Source organism: Lepisosteus oculatus, chromosome 6 (assembly GCF_040954835.1).
Source record: "Lepisosteus oculatus isolate fLepOcu1 chromosome 6, fLepOcu1.hap2, whole genome shotgun sequence".
NCBI classification, from domain to species: domain Eukaryota; kingdom Metazoa; phylum Chordata; class Actinopteri; order Semionotiformes; family Lepisosteidae; genus Lepisosteus; species Lepisosteus oculatus.
The window spans coordinates 46770207-46789712 of record NC_090701.1 but is presented as its reverse complement, the minus strand read 5'-3'; the positions used below and the strand labels follow the sequence as shown (position 1 = coordinate 46789712).

General features: G+C 39.8%; 1 protein-coding gene across 16 annotated transcripts in view; it reads right to left on the bottom strand.

The window, feature by feature from the left end:
• dtna (dystrobrevin, alpha) overlaps window positions 1-19506 on the bottom strand; it is a 146099-nt gene that overhangs the window by 56538 nt on the left and 70055 nt on the right. For 15 of the 16 annotated variants that reach the window (XM_069191494.1, XM_069191500.1, XM_069191493.1 and 12 more), the window contains 2 exons: window positions 5976-6043; window positions 3691-3771 (listed from right to left, as the gene is read on the bottom strand). In XM_069191494.1, coding sequence (XP_069047595.1) covers window positions 3691-3771; window positions 5976-6043 — 149 coding nt within the window. Of the gene's footprint in view, window positions 1-3690; window positions 3772-5975; window positions 6044-15984; window positions 16077-19506 lie in introns of those variants that run through there. The other variant, XM_069191498.1, reaches the window with a different exon arrangement.

Below are 19506 nucleotides of genomic sequence, written 5' to 3'. Positions count from 1 at the left end.
ATATACTGTACACTGTAACAAGACAGCTGAACGCTTACAATTAAAGGAGCAGAACACAGTTCAGCTTCACGCACATTTTTTAAAAGTCCCATTTAAAAAAATCAGTCACTATTCAGGTTAATACAGCAGGGTAGACCTGTAAAATCGGGAAAGGTGAGAAAACATGTATTTCCACTTAAAAGTAAAGTTCCTAACAGTTCACAGCTGCGATTTCCTCCAATAAAAAGGCCCCCTATAGACAGGCGCAGGTCGCTGAACAGCGAAACCAATAATTTCTCCAAACGCAGCGACTGGAGACAAACTTTCCAACATTCCTCCAGCTGCTGTGTGACACACATCTGCCCTTGCCTGCTTGTTTCAACCATCTCTACAGTATACAGTATGAGGAGCCTGTTCTCTTGTTGTTCTGTTGCTCTCAGTGCCTGACCTCTTTTTGAAGTTTGTTTTCTAGCAGGATTGCAAGATGATGAAGTGTAGTATCACCCAATTTCTGTACATTTTTGTGTTAAATAACAAGAGTAAAAATATTAGGCACATCATTAATGTTGTTGTTGCTGCTGTTAAAATGATCAGGAACACAATAATTCAGTCAAATGTTTAAGACTGAAGCAGATGTGGGGAAAAGCAGGATCAATTTAATCACCATTATTATTTTTTAAAAATCAGACATTTTCCATTAATTTAATATTTACTGTGTTTATATTGACCACATTATTCATTGTGGTATACTCTTATTCATTCTAAACGGAAAAAAAGATAGTTTTCCTAAAAAGATGACTTGCATGTAATTGTCAGTGACCCTTTAGTTAAGACCCTTTAGTTAAGCCAACTTTCTCGAGGAGTCAAGACATCACTCACTTTGAGAAAGAAAGAAAGGAACCAACAGCAAACACAAAGTGGATAAATAAAACAGCTGTATTAGAATTATTGGGCCTGGCATTGAGGGCAAGCCAATTAGTCAATTCTACCAACAAAGACAGTCATACATGTCAAGAAAAATAAATCTGGCCTGTTCCCCTGACTGTGTGATATCAAGTAGAAGTGGGGAAAAAAACATAGATCCTTAAAGTAGTTCAGGTGGGTAGCTGCGTCAGCATGCGTAGGCTGCAAAGGAACAAGTAATAGGTTTATTCCATGCTGAAAAAAAGAAGAAAGAAAACACAACGTTTCGGCCGTGGAGCCTTCTTCAGGTGTGTTAAAGATCCTTAAAGTAGCCGAGTATAAGAGATCTTTACACTGGGTTACACTGTTACTCACATGGTTACACGAGCAGCTACTGTATTAGCTCTTCTGTTAGTATCACAGACTTCACAACAATTCGTCCTCTCCTCTGAGAGAACTGGGCTAATTTTCTGCCTTCACACAGCACTCAAACATTCACACGAATGTTTGAGTGCTTCACACATGCTTTTCTTGGGAGGTAAAAACTGAATGAAAGAAAATGAACCAGAAGAAAGAAGGAGTCAGGCTGGCAAAATGAATAGCTCTTGCAGACTGAAAAGATATTGAGAAAAATAAAAGACTGGCAGAGCCAACTTACAGTAACCTTACTTTACTTTTGTGTGTGACAAAGCCTCTGCCCACGGGGACAGAAGCAGGGGTTATCCATTTTGCAACGTTACTCGTCAAACTATTCAACCTTGATTCATATAATAGGACATCAATCATCAAGTCTGGTTTATTATACTGTAGGTTTATAGGATTATTATTAGTTATTACATAATACACATCTCTAAAGGAGAAAACGAATAACTGTTCAAAGGAAATTTCAAAAGTAAGCTTAACCTTAAAGTGTCATACTGTTTAAGATTGATTAATAGCCAATAAAAAGACAGGTCTGATTTTGGAAGAGTAAGCTTGTAATTTAAAGGAAATTTCTTATGGTTTCCAAACATATAATCACATTCATTGCTAGGAGTGTGGTTGTAAATTATCTATAATAATTATTTTCATTTCTATCACAAAAGCAACATTACAATAAAGACTTACAGTAACCTCCACTGAAAATTGTTATTCTGGGATAGCAATTTTTTTTTTTCAGGTAAAAACTGTAAAATGTCAATGGTAATCATGATTCAAGGTGCCATACAGAAGTCAGATCTCATGATCTTGTACATTTTTTTTGTAGTATGTAGTCAAAATACTGTCATGTTTGCAGATGATACCATATTAAAGGATTGCCAAATACTGCTGAAGCAGCAAATGAAATTGAAAAAGGTTGAGAAATTTCACAACTGGACAAACACCTGGAACTTTAAATACACGCTGCAAAATGCCGAGCTAGAAGAGGCCAGCTATGAAAAAGACTTGGGCATTATGTGTTTATGCTGACAGATTCTTTACAGTACGTCTTCTAGGCAATGTAAGGAAGGGAATAAAAAGGCCAATAAAATGATAGGATTTACAGTTAAAAGTTTAATTTGAATCAAAGGATATTGTGTTAAAACTGTATAACACACTTTAGAATACTGTATACACCTTTGGTCACCTCATTAATTAAAAGACATTGCTGTTCTGAAATCAATCTAAATACTTTCTGGGGCTGACAGGGATGGCCTACACGGACAGGCTGAAGGCAGCGAGCTGTTTCAGTCTTGCATAGAGAAGTCTGCGAGGAGACCTGGTTCAAATATTCACAATCTGCAAAGGCACTGACAGAGTCCACCCACCGGATTAATTCAGAATGGACAGTGAAACACGAACCAGAGGACACAGGGGGAAATTAAGAAGAGGTGCATTTAAAACCAGGAACAGGAGCCACTCGTTGACTGAAAGGGTGGTAGGAATGGGGAACAAGCTGTTTCTGAAGCTGATACCCCATTTTGTTTTACAAAAAGAATGGCTGAATGAGATCTTTGGGCGAATCTTTGGTACCAACTACCAAACAGCCTACATGGGCCGAATGGCCTCCTCTCATTTATAACTTTTCTTATGTTCACATGCTGTTTGAATGGCTCTTTCTGAAGATCAAATTCAGCCTCCTTTAGCACTGAAAAGCTCAAAGTTGCTGACGTGCTAGAAATGTGTAGAAACACAACTGAAACTTGTCTTGCGCACACCTAGCAACCAGCACTGGCACATGGGGACACAAAGCTAGATTTTTAGTGGTTTTGTGTCCTGTCCTTTACTTCCTGCTGGTATGCGCTGCAGGCTAAGTGCTTGTTGGTACTTCATCACTTTCCTCTTTTTAAATACAGTGACAAATCGGAGCACCTATAGTTCAGGTTTCTATGCACCTCAAACAGAGAGGCACATAGCCGCGACACTGTAACCAAGCAATCACTGATGCTGTGCTTAAATAACCAGGCCGACTCAAGGTCTCTATCTGGGAATGATGTAAAAAACATTCACAGCACAGGAGCTAAAGCACTTTCAGTCTCTGACTTTTGTTGCCTCCTGAGAAGGTAGAATTTTTGACAGAGCAAACACATCTTTTCTTTTGGCAAAGATTTCATTCTAATCACATTGCAGACTGTAAATTGCCCATGAAAGGCTTGCTACAGGCCACAGAGCGTTGTCTCACATACTGTACCTTTCTCAGGCCCTCTGCCATCACATGCTCTACAGGTAGAGCTAATAAGAAATGTTATTGGCTCCAATACTTATTGCATTTTTAATACCTCTCATTATAGCAGAACTTTCCTGAAACTTAACAAGAGGCACCCAAGCGAGTTCATTCATGTTACTCACAGTTGCATTTCTTTTGAACAAATCTGAGCTTGCACGCTGTTCTGTAGGTTGATAATCGAATGCGATCCAAATCTTGTGCTCCTGAATAGAAAAGAAAAATATAGTTATACACCTTCTCACAAAGACCCAATATACTTATTCAGTGCAGAAAGGTGTCTTTTTCTGCAAGGCACATTGCTTCAACTAACATTTTATAATAAACATACTTTATTTTAAATAATAAAAACTGTTTGCTATTTTTCAATCTGTTAAAATGTAATATGCCATGTTGATGTCTAACTGAAATATATATATATATATGTTAGTGGGGAATCACTGATCCTATAAATTCTATCTAAAGTGTTACTTATTCACAGACACTTATCTAAGTGTACTCTCACTAAGGATGGAAGTTGGAACTACAGAGTGGAGAATTGTTAATGCTGTATCAGTTCATTAATAAGTAGGTAGGTCCCTTTTTCAGGCCATCAAGGCCCATGGGGGAATGGGGGGGCAAGGGCCACCATTCTTCTTGACCATCCGACACTGGAGGTGGGGGTGATGTGGTCAGTATCATGCTCATCAGCTCATTAATAGGGGGACAAAAACAAACCAGGAAACTATAAACCATCAGTGGAAATTTAAGGTGAGAGTTACACCTAAAGAATGCTTGCATAACAAAGCCAACAAATCCAGCCAACATGGATTTGAAGGAAAGATCTTGTTTTACTAACTGTAACTCAGCAGGTAACAGCAAAACACCCAAGGTGGATGAATTCAAATTTCAAGAAAGAGTTTTAATAAGGCCCTTCACAAAAAGGTTAATTCTTGAATCAGAGCTATGGCGTTACAATATGAAGAAAAGGAAACAACTTGTCATCTTAAAGGACAAATTCTAGTTAGACAGATGTAAGCAGTGGAGTGACATTTTCTAGGAATCAATAATAGGCCCGTTGCTTTTTTGGACTACTGTATAAAATAAGTTTTCCATTCTGGTATAAGCAGCAAACAAGTAAAATTAGCAGACCATAGAAAAATAATGGGAGATATAGGCAGGAGAGTTACAAAAAGTTACAAAACCCACAGAGTGGTCTTGACAAGTGAAATTTAACACTGATGAGAGCAAAGTGATCCAGACAGGAAGTAGGGACACACACCATGCATGTGGCTTGAGGAAATCTGAGCTGGATGAATGAGTGCTTATGCAGATTCATCTGTGTCCTCATCAAGACAATGTGGTTAAAAAACATTGTATACCACATTTCTACCATATATGGTAGGTGAATTGGCTTCTGGGAAAACTGGCCCAAAGCGCGAGTGTGTGTCTGTGTCTACGCGACTGCCCTGCGATGGACAGGGTTGTTCCTGTTGCTTGCTGGGATAGGCTCCAGCTCCCCCTTGTCCCTGAGCTGGAAGAAGCAGTCAGAAAATGGATGGATGTGTTGATTGCAATCGTTAAAAAAAAAACTCAAAAGATCCAGAAAGTGTATATACAGTATAGTACAGTATATACAGATTTCTCTCACATAATAGTGTCTGTGTGTTGGGGGAGGCTGACAAAATATTATGTGACAATAAAGGACACACCTCCTGCATTTACTCTGTTAAATTGAGGGTTTACTGACCCACAAGCATGAGAATGTGGATATACACCTCCTCATTCTCTCCTGCTGGGCAGAAGGTAGATACTGAGTTGGCAGCCTTTGTAATACTGTCAGTACCTCCTCAGGAACTGGAGAATGAGAGGCTCTTGCTTGAGCTCTGCTGAGGGACATTCACTTTGAAGAGTAGAGTTACTGTGCTTTCATTTTGGGTTTTCTCCCCATCTGTGTTTTTCACCTCTTTGTACATTTGTTTTTGTTATTACAAAAAAAACCCACTACTCACACCACTACGACAGAAAGGAGATTGTGAATGCAGTGAGTTGAAATTCTAAAAAGAGACTAAAAAGAGTTCTAAAAAAATGTTGTGTGTATGACGCACCTGGAAAGCACTGCTTGGGAAAACAAAATAATTGACTAATTGACATTTCATCTCCTGTCTCAGTCCGATTCCTTCAATTCCACCTTATCAAAGCTTCTGAAATGCAGGCAATGCCCAACGATGTTAGATACACAGTATACATCTGGAGCAGCCCTTAAACCATTTACTGAAAAACTGTAGCCTGTACTGCAGTCCACTTTACTGGTACACTGGAATTTCCAAGAAGGTGTATTTAATTAGGACATGCCAGATGAGAGGGGCTTATAAACAATTTAAATGTTGTGTGTCATCTGATGGGATGATGAATATCCTTCAACACTCACGCATTTCTGCAAACAGCTGTCTTCTGTCTGCCATGGTATTGCCCCTTCGTCCACGGTCCTCAATCATTCTGAGAAGGAAGAAAACAAATCGGTTGGGCGCATACTCGCTCACCTTAAAACATCTCGCAAGCAACGGGGCGAACAAAAGTGTTTTTTGGAATGGTACTGTTAAGATGCATCCCTAAAGTTATTACATAAAATTCATGACAACAGTGAGCAGTGTTAATAGCCAAGAAACCCAGTTGTGTAGCCACCGTCACATCTTGAACTGAACGTCTTCAATTTGGGAAAAAAAAGCATCTTTCATGAACAAGTGAATGAAAGTGAGTGATAAACGAGTGAATGTACCCAAATTAGGAAAGAAGTTTTTCAAAGACCTTTCTTCCATTTTTCATTTTATGCCTATGGATATCACTACCAAACAAAATAATCTTCCCCGGCCTTTCTCGTTTCCCCTCTCCTTTTTCCTTAGACTTTCCTTCTCTCACATTGAAACCTCAATGTGTTGCTTCCTGTTCTCCGAGATTAGCCCTCTCACACAGCTCCCCCTGGGCAGGGTCTGTGAAATGTCTGTGACAGATTCTGCCCTCTTCCTCTGACCAGGAGGACACCACTTTCACTGCAGTCGACACCGGGACGTTGTTTCTGAAGTACTGACACAGTAAACGGCTAAACAAGAAAGAATAACCAGGTAGAGGGAAACAGCAGAAAAAAAACAGATGTCGAAGTGAAAGACCAAAGTTTTACCTGCTGCACAAATGCAGATTTTTTTCTATTTCTGAGGTGACACAGGGCAGTCTCTGAGCAGATCATTCCTTTAGCTCCCCATGATTTACTTGTGGTTGAATGTTATTCTTTCCAACAGGGTGTTCTTACTTTTGGGACAGCAGGTTACTGTCTGTGACGGATTCAACGCAAACCCTATATCCAGACTTCAGGAAAAACAAGTTTGTCTTTTATCAAGCCAAGAGGTGTCATAAGGCAAGTCACAGCACTGCCACTATAAAGAATCATATGTGAAAGACCTGATATGTTTTTTTTCTGTAAACCTCACAAAATGTTAAGCTTTGTCAGGAGAGGGTTTTGGGAGATTTCTATGCTGTAACACATGCTTCCCAACATTCAATTTCCTTCAAAGTTAAGAACAGAAACATCAAATACATTTCAGTGTGACTCTTTAGAAATAAAATGGATCAAAAGATAAGCACTTCTACTTGTAACATAATATTGAGGTAAAATTGGTAAACAAGGCAGATATCACTGACACTAAAACAAAGTAGCTCAGAAACACAAACTCTTAAGAGTATGCTTTAAGCCCTCTCTTAATTATTTTTGGTGTGATTTTGTGGTCTATTGATTACTCAGGGTTTTATATTTTGTTCAATTTGGAACAATACCTGATGTCTGACTTCCCACTAATTATTTGTGGGTTTTATTAGATGGGAGGGGTTCAAGTTAAGGAAGGTATAATGTTCCTTCTTTAATGGAAATGCTCCTCTGGTCTGTATGTTAGCTGGTTTTTACTTTTACATTGGCTCCACGCCTAATCCAGCCTGCTTATCTGCTTTTCCAGGCCTGTGATCACTGCCTTTGCGATGATGAGATCAGCTGGGAAATCCCGCAGGTTTTAAAGCCTGTTTCTCGTCTCCAGTCACGATGTACAAACGCCCCGAGATCCCCAATTTACACTCTTGAGCGTGGCTTTCCCTTCACTTCTAATAGTATCCATTTGTCTGCCTCAGCTCAGCGATAGTGTCGGTGATAAGCCGCACTGACTGGTTGAAAACAATAGCTAGTTTGCTTTGCGGAAACAACACGGCTCGTCACATCACTCTGTTTCTCTCTGCACTGAAAACTACTGTTTTTTTTTTAAAGCTAGTCTGCAAAAACAAATTGGAATTCACACGCACACAAGCACGTACTTGGGATTTTTAAAATGGAATCAGGCTCAAGCAAACCAAAACACAGCCATTACATTCCGATTACAGCAGTATTAAAATGTTTTCCTAAACACTAGATCAAGGTAAAACAGTTAATCATTAAAGTTTTACTGGAAACATCAGTAAGGAAATTCTACTGGAAACATCGCTTATGATCGCTTGTCTAACCAAAGAAGTATAATTCTGTGGGTTTTTCAGGACAAAGGTAGTTTAATGAAGCCTGAACACTATAATAAAGTCTCTTCAACAGGGCTTTAGGCAGATTCAAGTGTCTTGTGAAAATCTATATTACCTGGAAATCATAATAATTCGAGGAAATTAAATCATAAGCAAACCAAAAGGAAACTTACTTTATATTCTAGTAACACCTGCCACCTGCTGCTCTTTTCCTGAACAAAAACCAGTGTCCCAGTATGACAACTGTGGACACTGTGCTGTGGGCGACACCGTTCCTCAGCTGAAACATCAAACCAAGAACATACCACTTGGTTGTCAAAGATCCCACAACACTGTTCAAAAGGGAAGGAGTTAACTCTAGTATTTTGGCTAAATTCCACTCCGTACCCACACAGCCTAAAATTCCCCCTTGATTCAAGTGGTGAAGAAACACGTCACTGCTCTGCCTCACATTCTGTGCAGTGGGGTTACTGACATATAATTATGCGCAACCGATTGACGAATTTGTGCTATAACGAAGCGTGCGAATCTTTACTCATTCTGTGACAAAAACAAACATGTTTTTGCTATAACAAACAAAATTCCTTCTTGGTGAGCATCCTACTGTAGGTGAAGGAATACACTTCAGTCTGTACCAGAGGTCCAAGCACCCTAGGTCGTCTACTACATTCCTATTAGAAATTGTCATTGACTTAATTAATTCTTTCAGTTTTTACATGACTATTTAAGGTTTTACATCGTATGTGTCTTGCATGTTTAGATAGTTTTCACTTTAAATACCACAAGTACTGCACAATTAACGTAATAAGCATAAAAAAATAATACCGTTATCATTGTAAAGTTCTTGTAGTACACAAAAAAAAAATTGTGATTTGTGTGAGATTTGGGAACCAATTGGAGGAATTTAGATATAACCTTATAGGAATTCATTTTCGATTTAGAGATTTTAGCCTTACAAACAGTTTTAATGGAACAAATTACAAGTGTAAATCGAGGGATTCCTGAAGATGTCAGTATCACCATTTCAGAGTCTGAATATGAATAAGATCTCCGTTGCACGTTGCCCAGGTGGTGGATGGAGTCAGTCCCTTCCTATATGTGGGGAGCGCTGGGATCTTGAGCTGTGCTATTATAATTGTAAGGAATTATAAGAAAAGATAACAATGAACAAGAATTGCCAGATGTGATTTGGACTGTTTCAAAGTAATTAGAAGGGAAACTGAACAGTAATTGCTAATTGCATTTCACTTCACATTTTTTTAATTGGCGCTTTCTCCTGCAGTAGGGGGACCTTCACTCTGCATTAGGATCAGCTTGCGAGTGGTTTGTTACACCGCACATCAGTTTAACTGCAGGCATCTGCTTCAGCCCCTTTCCACTTCTCCCACAAGGTTTTCCATAATACGTCCTTAGGTCCACCTGTTTTTTTCCTTCCTCCTGGACTGGAGGTGTCTGCCACGAAGGATGTTCAATGATTGGTGATGCAAATAACATAACGTGTGGGTGAGAGGTCATGACACTGGTCTTACCAAGGGCTAGAAATCCTGCTAAAACAAACAGCATGATCTCTTATGCACGTTATGTCCTTTGTGCATGAATCAATAAAGTGTTGTGTGTGTGAGTATAACAGCTTGAGCAGCAGTAATGAAGAGACTGTGAAGCCATTATGCAGCAACACTGAAATAAAGCATGACCAAAATCTCAATACCAATCACTTCTACCAAAAGCATAATCCAAATCTTTAATTGTGGACTGAAGACGCCTAAAAAGCTTGTCAGTTGTGATTTGGATTTCATTGTTTTTGGTTAAAAACAAAGCACTTGACAACTGATAAGGGTTTACAAGGGTTGTATTAAACCTAAACATACATTCAGCAGCTTGCGAAAGCTTACATGAAGTTTATATTAGACCAGCCAACCATGTGAGGGATTACGTAAATTGATATACAGTATCTCGATAACAGCAACACATTTAGGATCGTAAAGTATTTGTAAAGTTCTTAAAGTATCTATAGGTTTAAAGCCACCAAACATAAACATGTATCAGATCTTCCCACTTTACAAGATATCCTGTATAATGTGCTTTTATGTTAATAATGCTGGTCAGTAAACTGAGGCTTGATTTTCATGTGCATTAAGAAGAACAGTTTAGTGGTCTCTCGAGGTGGAAGTGGGTATCTTTGCTTCAATGCACATAATCGATGCAGCCATTTAAGTGTTCATGAGTCATGATGAGGACGAGAACCTCTAAAACAGTGTTTCTTAACCTGTCATGCAGCCTGTCATGCAGCCTGCACCCCCTTGAAGAATCGTTGAAGTGGGTCAGTTCTTTAAACCTTAGATACATCATAACTTTAGAATGAGAGGCAGGAAATTGTGGATTTTAATTTAGCAGTAAAATTAGGAATACATGAAAAATTACACCTTTTTTTACATTAACCTTAAAAATCCCGGGTTTGATGAAACTGTAGTTACATGCCTCCGCTTAATTTGTCCTTTTTTACCTCCAAAAAACCCCCTGGCCTGTCTCGCCCCGCCATGTGGGGAATGTGCCCCCCAGGTTAAAGACCACTGCTTTAAGGGACTGACAACTGGCACGAGCTCATCTCACGCAAACAGACCGCGTAACAAAATGAATCCAGGGAAGGTATTTCTTTTGTCCACACAGAGAGCAAAAACGTTTCTAGAAGCGGGGCAGTGCCTGAATAATTGCTGCAGACACCGCGTGTGATCTGAGCTACATTCCAAGTGACATCACTAGCCCTGCCGGTGGCGGTGCCCTTTAAAGACTCTGGCCTCCAGCGTGTCTCCCGCTGGAGACGGGTGCTGAACACGGCTGTCCCCTAATTGTTTTTGTCTTCGGCATCCCTTTGGGGGTATTCCTGGAAGCATAGCAGCCACACCACATCAAATTCAAGCCTGTACTTAATAATAAAGTGTTTGAGGGTGCGCATGGTCTAGTGGGCTTCATTAGGAGGCACACCGGCCTTTTGATTTATGTCCGTTGGCTACATATTGTTGGCTACCCATACAGAAGTGACCTCTGGACAACGACAAATAGCTCGCGTATTTAATTTGCAGCTATCTGCCAGTTCCTTTACAGAACACCACTACCCTTCCCCAACTTTAGCTTTCCTTTCTTCAGTTTTGGTTTCTTATAAACAAGAACAACAAAGAAAACAGTCATGAGACAATAATACTCAACATGAAACTTTCACGATGATTATTACCTCACTAAAACTGTTAAAACGTATACTTCAGAACATTCAGTCATACTCCACTTGGTAAATTTACATTTAATCTAATAGAGAGGTTTCGGCTCTAAAACATATTTTTGGAATACTTAGATATGCTTCTCGACTGAAACATTTGTTAACTGGAATAATATCAGAGCCTGGTCAGCTGGACAGCAGTGTCTTAAAAGTAAGGTTTTAACCTCAGACTGTGGAATGATGGGAGCCAAGAATTATTTATATTCACTTCAGCTCAATGACAGTTGTTCAGTTCAATCTTAATCACAGGCAATTTGCTGCTTTCTTTGATCTCTTGACACAACATGGGTCTTTCTTCTTTGAAAAATGCTGAATATTTATCTCCCTCATTAAATTTGTATTCCTCATGATTCAAAATATTTTCAAAGAGAACAAACTGTAACGTCAGGCATAATGTGACCCGATTTCCTCCTTATACAGATCTGCACCTTGCATTTATTGACAGAAGGTCCAGAATGGCCCTCTAGAACGTACAGTATGCAGGATTTCACAGAACTGCCTCAAACCAACTCATCAAAGGAGGTTACACACAACTATCATCCCTCCTTCCACTACATATAGGTGAAAGAAGGTAAAGATGCTGATTCACTATGTATTACACTGAGAGGATGTGTTGGGCCAACAGGATCACTGTCTACAGTGCTGTACCCCGCACTGCGGCATTTCTATGAAAACCTTTCTCACAAGACCAGTGCTGTCCATAATTCTTGGCTCCTGTTTAATTCCTTTAAATAATGAGCGGCTTATCTTCTTCAAAGTTTTGTGTCATTGGTAAATTATATAAATTGATTCAGGATTTATGAATCCAGAGCTAAATATATTGCATAACACAGAAAGCCTTGCTGTGATGGTGCAAGCTTAAGTTAAGTTCAGTTTATTGTTATACACACATGTGCAATGAAATGCTTATTTGCATGTATACTCCAATACAAAGACATTAAGGAAATACCCAAAAACATAAACACAGACAGCAGCAGTAACAACGAGTTAACGTATAACTTAAAAAAAAGCTTAGGCTTGGTCACAGCCTCCTTCTGCCTTAGAGTAAATTGGACATGCCTCACATATCCCACTACTGACACCATGAATGTGAGGGTGATGTCCCCCAGCAAAGGCTGATCATGATATGCTGGCTCTGAGCTGTATATTGCTGGCTCTGAGCTGTATATTGTGGCCCAGGGGCTGCTGATATAGGCAAATGCATAATTAACTGTGATTCCATAATAAGAATACTGCACATCCACGCAAACAGGCAAAATGGTAGATTGAAAGCTACAGTATGTTGTTGAACTAAATTATGTTAATAATTTAGGGTGACTTTACATTAATAATGTCATACTCTAGGCTATACTTAGCATAATTTAACATAGACCAGAAGTCAACGAGTATGATACTAACAATCATAAAAACATTCATAATTAATCTTAATCATAACTCTGGAGCATTTGTAAATTAATTTTATCTGCATCCTCAAACCTCTCTCGACTTAACTACTGAGTAATTGAAGATGTTTAGTTTATACCAAGAAGCGACCAGTAAGGAGCATGAGGTGCCCTTCTGAAAACAAAAGGATATGAAAGAAATTGCACATCTGCCATCTGCATTTTCCTTTTGCTTTCTTTGAGCTGATTTGCGTATAAGCAAAGAAAAAAAGAAGTGGTACAAGCACAAAAAAATACATTATATCAAACAAGATTTTTAAAAGAAAAGCAAAGGATTTGGTGATGCCCTTTGTAAAAGGCAGGGTTCATGTCTGTTTGCTGCTATCATCAAAGGCTAGGATTTTCAAAACCCCTAATAATACTGACAGATGACAAGTGTAAATACACTGTGGTATCATCATTACATGTGGGCCTGAACTACTCCCCTACTGTTGTACACTGGCTAATACCATGAGTCATTCACCATTCAGCACTGAAGACATGTCCACCTTCTCACTGCAAGTATGAGTGATGCATCTAGTTCATCATATACAATACACTCACCTGCAACGCAGAGGATGAGGAAAATCGGTGGAAGGAAAGAAAGATCCAGGTGAAACAGAAGTGACTTCTCGAATACATCAGTGTCCACTGCCCTGTGGACACTGACACCTACTGGTGAAACTAATTTTGTAGTTTCTGTATTGGCCATATTGGCTAGGCTTCAGGTTGATTTTTTATCATTACTCAGTACATCATGTAATTACAGATTTCAAGCGCTGTAGTTTTGCGTGTTTGCCAGATGCTACATTAGCTTGGCAGGAGAATAAAGTATGAATACATTTTGTTAGGGCCTATACTTGGCCACTAGTAAATATTTACATGAACTCATCGCCAAAAATCTCCTACAACACTCCCTTGTTTAGCACAGAGCCTGAATGTCACATTACCAACCTGTGCAACTTTATCTTTAATAAAATCTTTAAAAACCACCCGTTATCAAAATAAGATAACAGACTGCTTCAAGATTCAGTACCAGCTCTTGTCACTGACACGAACCACACAATCCTTGTCCTCAGAGTGTGTAATCTCATTAAACTTGTTCCTATCGTTACAGATTTTATCATTACCACAATAACATCAGAATAATTGATAAAATCACCCTTTTCCTTCCACTATTGCTTCATCCAAAACATATTTACTATTGTAACGCAACGGGGGTTCATGCAGGCGCCCTTGCCACATTAGGTCGGCCCCCCACCGTCAGGGGCTCGAACCCGGGACTCCCGCGTCACTCAACAGGGTCCTAGCTCGGTGAGCCAAAGAGAGATCTCTCCACAGCCCAGTAGCTGTAGTCCTGCTATCACTGGGAAGGGCGGTGACGTCACCTGCTCTGGTAAGCCGGCTCTTACACAGTGCCTGTCGACCGTAAGCGTTACACTATTTTAGAAAAATCAAGTACAATAGCACAGCATCGGGGCACTTCAATTCATTTTTAAGCACAGATAAGGAGCTCTGTTGTTACAAGTCCATCGCTTTAAAAATATGTTTTTAACCATCACACCACCACTAAATTCGAAAGAAAAGCAACTTGTTTCATTTGAATAAAAAAGGCAATTTCATTCAGAAATGATCCCTGTGATGAACAGCTTCTGAGCAGGAGTTCTGAGCTGATGATTAAGTAGAACAAACTATAGTAAAGTGAAAGCAACTTTGGAAATCTGACAAAACATGGTGCACATAAGAAAAGATAAGATCACTTTATTGGCCATATACAATTTCTTGTATTAGGAATTTGTCTTTGCACATACCCTAACTTGCCCACCATGAGACACACAGACAGGGAGAGAAGCCTGGGGTCAGAGCGCAGGGTCAGCCATTTATACGGCGCCCCTGGAGCAGTTGGGGTTAAGGGCCTTGCTCAGGGGCCCAATGGAGTAGGATTCCTCTGCCGGCCGCAGGATACGAACCGGCAACCTTCCAGCCACAGGCGCAGATCCTGAGCCACAGAGCCTCACAGAAGAATTCAATCAGGAAATCCTACAGAATTTCCAGCAAAAATATTCTTCCCCGCACTGATCGATGAGAATTTAAAAAGGAATGATACAGATTGAGAAGGTGCAGGTACAACAGCTTCAGCAGAGGCTTAAGCTATGAGAAATAGGAATCTATGACTTTCTGCCTCATCTTTGGAGCTGTAGGCTGCGTACGATTCTCCCAGAGCAAGGGGCCTCACTTTAACATTTACGTTCAGTTACTCATCACCTGCAGCCGGGCTACTGAGCTGAGAAAGACCAGGAGCTGCTCTGCCAGTTTCTGTCGGCAAGAATAAAGCCCTGACACACAGCTACAAGTACCGGAATAATTAATATAACGGACGGGTGAAAAATAACGCTCCTTACAAAGCAGGGAAGATCAAAAAGCATACTACAGCCATAAGCTTGCTATTTTGGCTTTAGCTTGAACGTCATGAACGTCAGACAACTATGATGTACATGGTATGAAACAGCGTGGACAGAAATTCTCATGCACTTGTTACTTATTCCACAGCAAAATAAATCTTGAAGTCAAAGAAGGGAAATCTAGTCAATGAGTAACTTAAGAACTACACAGCTGCCTGCTCTGTTAGTTTTGTACAGAAGCTGGCTCATTCCCCAGTGTGTGCTTTAGCCATATTCTACAGAACCTTAGTGATACAAACTACACACAGGGCAGACTTGCTGTATACAACTAAAAACTTGCCGTATACAAGTAAAAGCACATTATATTCCCAAGAAAAGCCAATAAACCGTAAAATAAAATCAGCCTGGTGTTTGTCAGCCTCCAGAAACCTTTTTTTTTTCAGGCGTCCACACCTTCTGTCTTGAAGCAGGCTAATCTGAGAGGTGGAACCAAAGTTGCCAACAGCAGCCTGAAATGTGAATCTGATTTTGTTTTCTAGCATCATATGAAAAACAATATAGCCTGTGGCAGTCACCAGGTATCCCGGCTTTATCTATTTTTAAGAATTTCTGCACAGTATTGGCATGGGCTGGGTTGGAGATTCAGAGGAACTAAAGAATAGGATATTGCAAAGATGAAACCGATTTTAGCTAAATTAATGTTTTGGTAAAACAGAAAATAAAAACAATTTAACCTCAATAACACAATAAGAGAGAAAGCGATCTCAAGAAGAACAAAAATATATATATATTCCTCACCTGAAGGAATCCCTCTGGGACTGCAGAGACTGGGCAGTTTTAATTATAACAGAGGGGAAGGTCTGAAGACTGAGGAGTTAACTTCAGTCTATTAAGAAAGTGCAGAGAAACTCTGGTGAACCCAGAATTTGAGCAGGAGGCAGGGTATGCGCTCTGTCTATGCCTCAGCGCACTCTGTCCCAGGCAATCTAATACACTCATCATGTGGTCTGTTGCCATGGCAGCAGTGAACCCAGCAGCTCCATTGTAAAAGGCAGAGTAAAAGTTTTTTTTCTCTCTCTCTCACTCTTCATGGGAAAGAAAGGGGAACAAGGTTTCGCTCCAACCTACTTTGCACAGTGTACCACAAACCTTTGGTTCCCGTTAAACTCGAGTAGGAACGGTAAAATGGATTAACTTTTTTTTTTTTAAGGATTCTGGACTAAAAAAAATAAAATCACTTTACAAATGTGAGATGACGGGCCCCATGTCCTATGGTAACTGGATTGCAGTGCAAAGAGGAACAGCAGAAGAAAGCCTTTTGGCTTAATGTACACGAAGAGGAATCCTTTTCATACAGTAGCAAGTGTTAGAGCAGGTTTCTATAAAAAGACATGAGGCTGTAGCCAAGACTGCTGCCTGCTAGCGGGGAGAAACCAGCTCGATTGATTTATCCCATCAGTAACTGTCACTCTCACTCCTTCAATTTGCAGCTGTTAAGCTCAGGGGTGCTTCTTCTTTCTTACATTCTCACAGATATTCCTATTTTTTATCTGACTTTTAGACTTAATTAATATTTAAATCAATTTGCATAACCTTGCTCAGGGAGGTGGACAGTGCCACGTCTGACTTCCAATAAAAAGTGACATTAACAAAAGGTAAAAGGTGTGTAGTTTGGTGCTAACAGCTTGCCAGTCACGCAAATAGACATGGTTGCTTTAAACCTACAAACTGATCTTTTACCAGGTTGTCTTACAGTACACTCCTAATCACATAAAAAAACGAATGAACAGAGAAACTGGCACTTGATGATTTGCAGATGGCACCGAAAGAGTAGATTTGCACACCTGCAGGAACTGCAACCAATATTTATCCACCTGGACTAATGTGGAATCTAATAGTTCATCACCAAGGGAACCCCGCAGAACACATTTCCTGGAAGATACCCTATCGTCCCTTTGAGGACAACACAAAACAATATACTGCTTGTACAGCAAAACAAGAAAAACACACTTTAAACACAGAAAAATAAACATCCACTATGGTGAAAATATTTGGCAGTAACACCAAGCAGACTACATACTGAGTTTACAGGGCCTTTAATGTTGTCTGATGTCTTGCCAAAACACTTTACTTATTTGTTCCTTAGAGCTCAAAGTTGCATTGTCATGGAAAAACTACACTGCACTCACTGTAAAACTTCAGAGAGATCACAAAGGTTCGCTCTTACAACAGCTTAAGCAATGTCACACTGTCAATACACGCCTTTCTGAAAGCGACTGCATGTTGGCAAACCAGATGATTTCTGTGCTGATTCACGCCGAGGATGGAAGAGAAGGAAGCACTGTGGATTCGCAGGCGTTGAAAGCGTCATCGTGATGGCCAGCCCACGTCTAATAAAAGTTCAAGGGAAGCCGCTTCATAGTAATGCTGGTGTGGACCCAAGAGCTCTGTGTGTGAGCTAAATGTCATCTGTTGGCTGAAGAGGCACCCTTCACATCGAGCTGCGTTAGTCTGCACCTTACTGTTACGTGACAGCAGGTCAATGCTCCGCCATACAGAGAGCAACAGGTGTTCCTGGCTTCCAAGGGAGGACTCAGACAAGGGGGGTACAGCACAACAAAGAGGCAATATAGAGAGTGATGAAGCCAAGAAGGAATTTCAGCGCAGGCTCATAAAGCTAGCGAACAGTGCTGACACTTTGTAAGGAGTCACAGCAGGAATGTTGACATGCATTGTAACAGTCGAGGACAGGGCAAGTTTAATACTGCTGTATCGGGGCTGTACCAACTACTGTGCGCATACAGCACACCGGAATAAAAACAAATTCATTTGCAGTATGAACTGGATATTTAATTTTGCAAACGTACAAATGTGATCATGTAAACATCTCTTTTTGGGAGTGTGTCTAAGGGCATTATCTGCTAGAAGCCTGAAAATATACCCGGTGAGGTGCAACACCGAGATAACACGGATGTCTCATACATCTGAAACGTACTGTATACTTCTGAGTCGCTTATCTCTTTCCAATTAAAAGCATTAAAACCGGCAATGAAATTAAGCCGACCATAATTTGCATATTTTAGCAATTTTACAGAGATTTCAGATTTTCACTTTATATTTCTGCACCCGACTTTGAAATTACCACGAGTTGCCATCGAACATATTTCGAAAGGAAGAATAACACAGCACTTCAAAAACATTGTGATACTGAATCGTAACATTATCACAGCACAGAAATGCACAGTGAATGATTAGGATTGAATCCCAGAACAGAAAATAGTGAAAACAAAGTGAACTAAAATAAAAGCACGAAAAGTGTGCACATTTAAAGGTTTGTAAGAGAATCACGTTAGCTACACATTCATGCAGTAATTACAATTAAATGAATGAATGAGAACCAGGACATTTTAAACTCTTCACAAAATAAAACAAAGAGACAAGCAGTAAAACTTGTCCACTGATCACATTTCTCATTAAAACCTTCGGTCCAGGGATTGTTTGCAAGTGACACTTTAAGGACAACACATGAATTGTACGCGTGTGCAAAGTCACGTGTTGTAAAGGATTTGCTTTGTTTTTTTTTTCCAGTTTTCCTGTACACGGAGTTAAATTGAATATCCAAGCAGCAGAAATTCATCAAAAACATAAAACCAAAACGAGCTTACCAAAACGGACAACCACTGACGTGACAAACAGCTTTGTTTCATCCACAAAGTATTACAGTACATTCACAAAATATTTGTTACTGGAAAAAACAAGACATTGCACTCATGGCAAAAAAAGAAGCCTTTGACAACCACTCAACATTAAAACAAACGCCTTTACCAGCAAAAACTTCTCAGATGTGAAAAGGCAGAAATAGTACCCTTTACAGAATGATTCTGTGTACAAAACACTGAAAGGAGCATGTTCTATGGCAAAGCAAACATATTTTAGGGTGATGAGGCCACATCTACGGTGGGGAGGCTTATTAATAGAAATAAAATGTTCTTGAGAAGCCCACTCACGGTCCTGACTTAAATGCTATTGCTTCCACCAAATACTTAGTTCACAAATTTGAATACTTACGCAATTGACATTTTTTCGATTTTTTTCTGTTTAGATTTTGCTGACATTTACTTATCCTGTGTAACGCTACTGTATCTGATCTTTAATGATCTTATCCAGCGTCTTCAGTTGCAGCATTGGCGTTCATGATTTGAATAAAATATTACATTTAAAAAATCTGCATGCACTGTCTTGTACGTTCACAAAATGAGACGCCATAGGAAGGCTCTGAATACTTTTGCAAGGCTCTGTATTTTCACAGTCGTATACTGA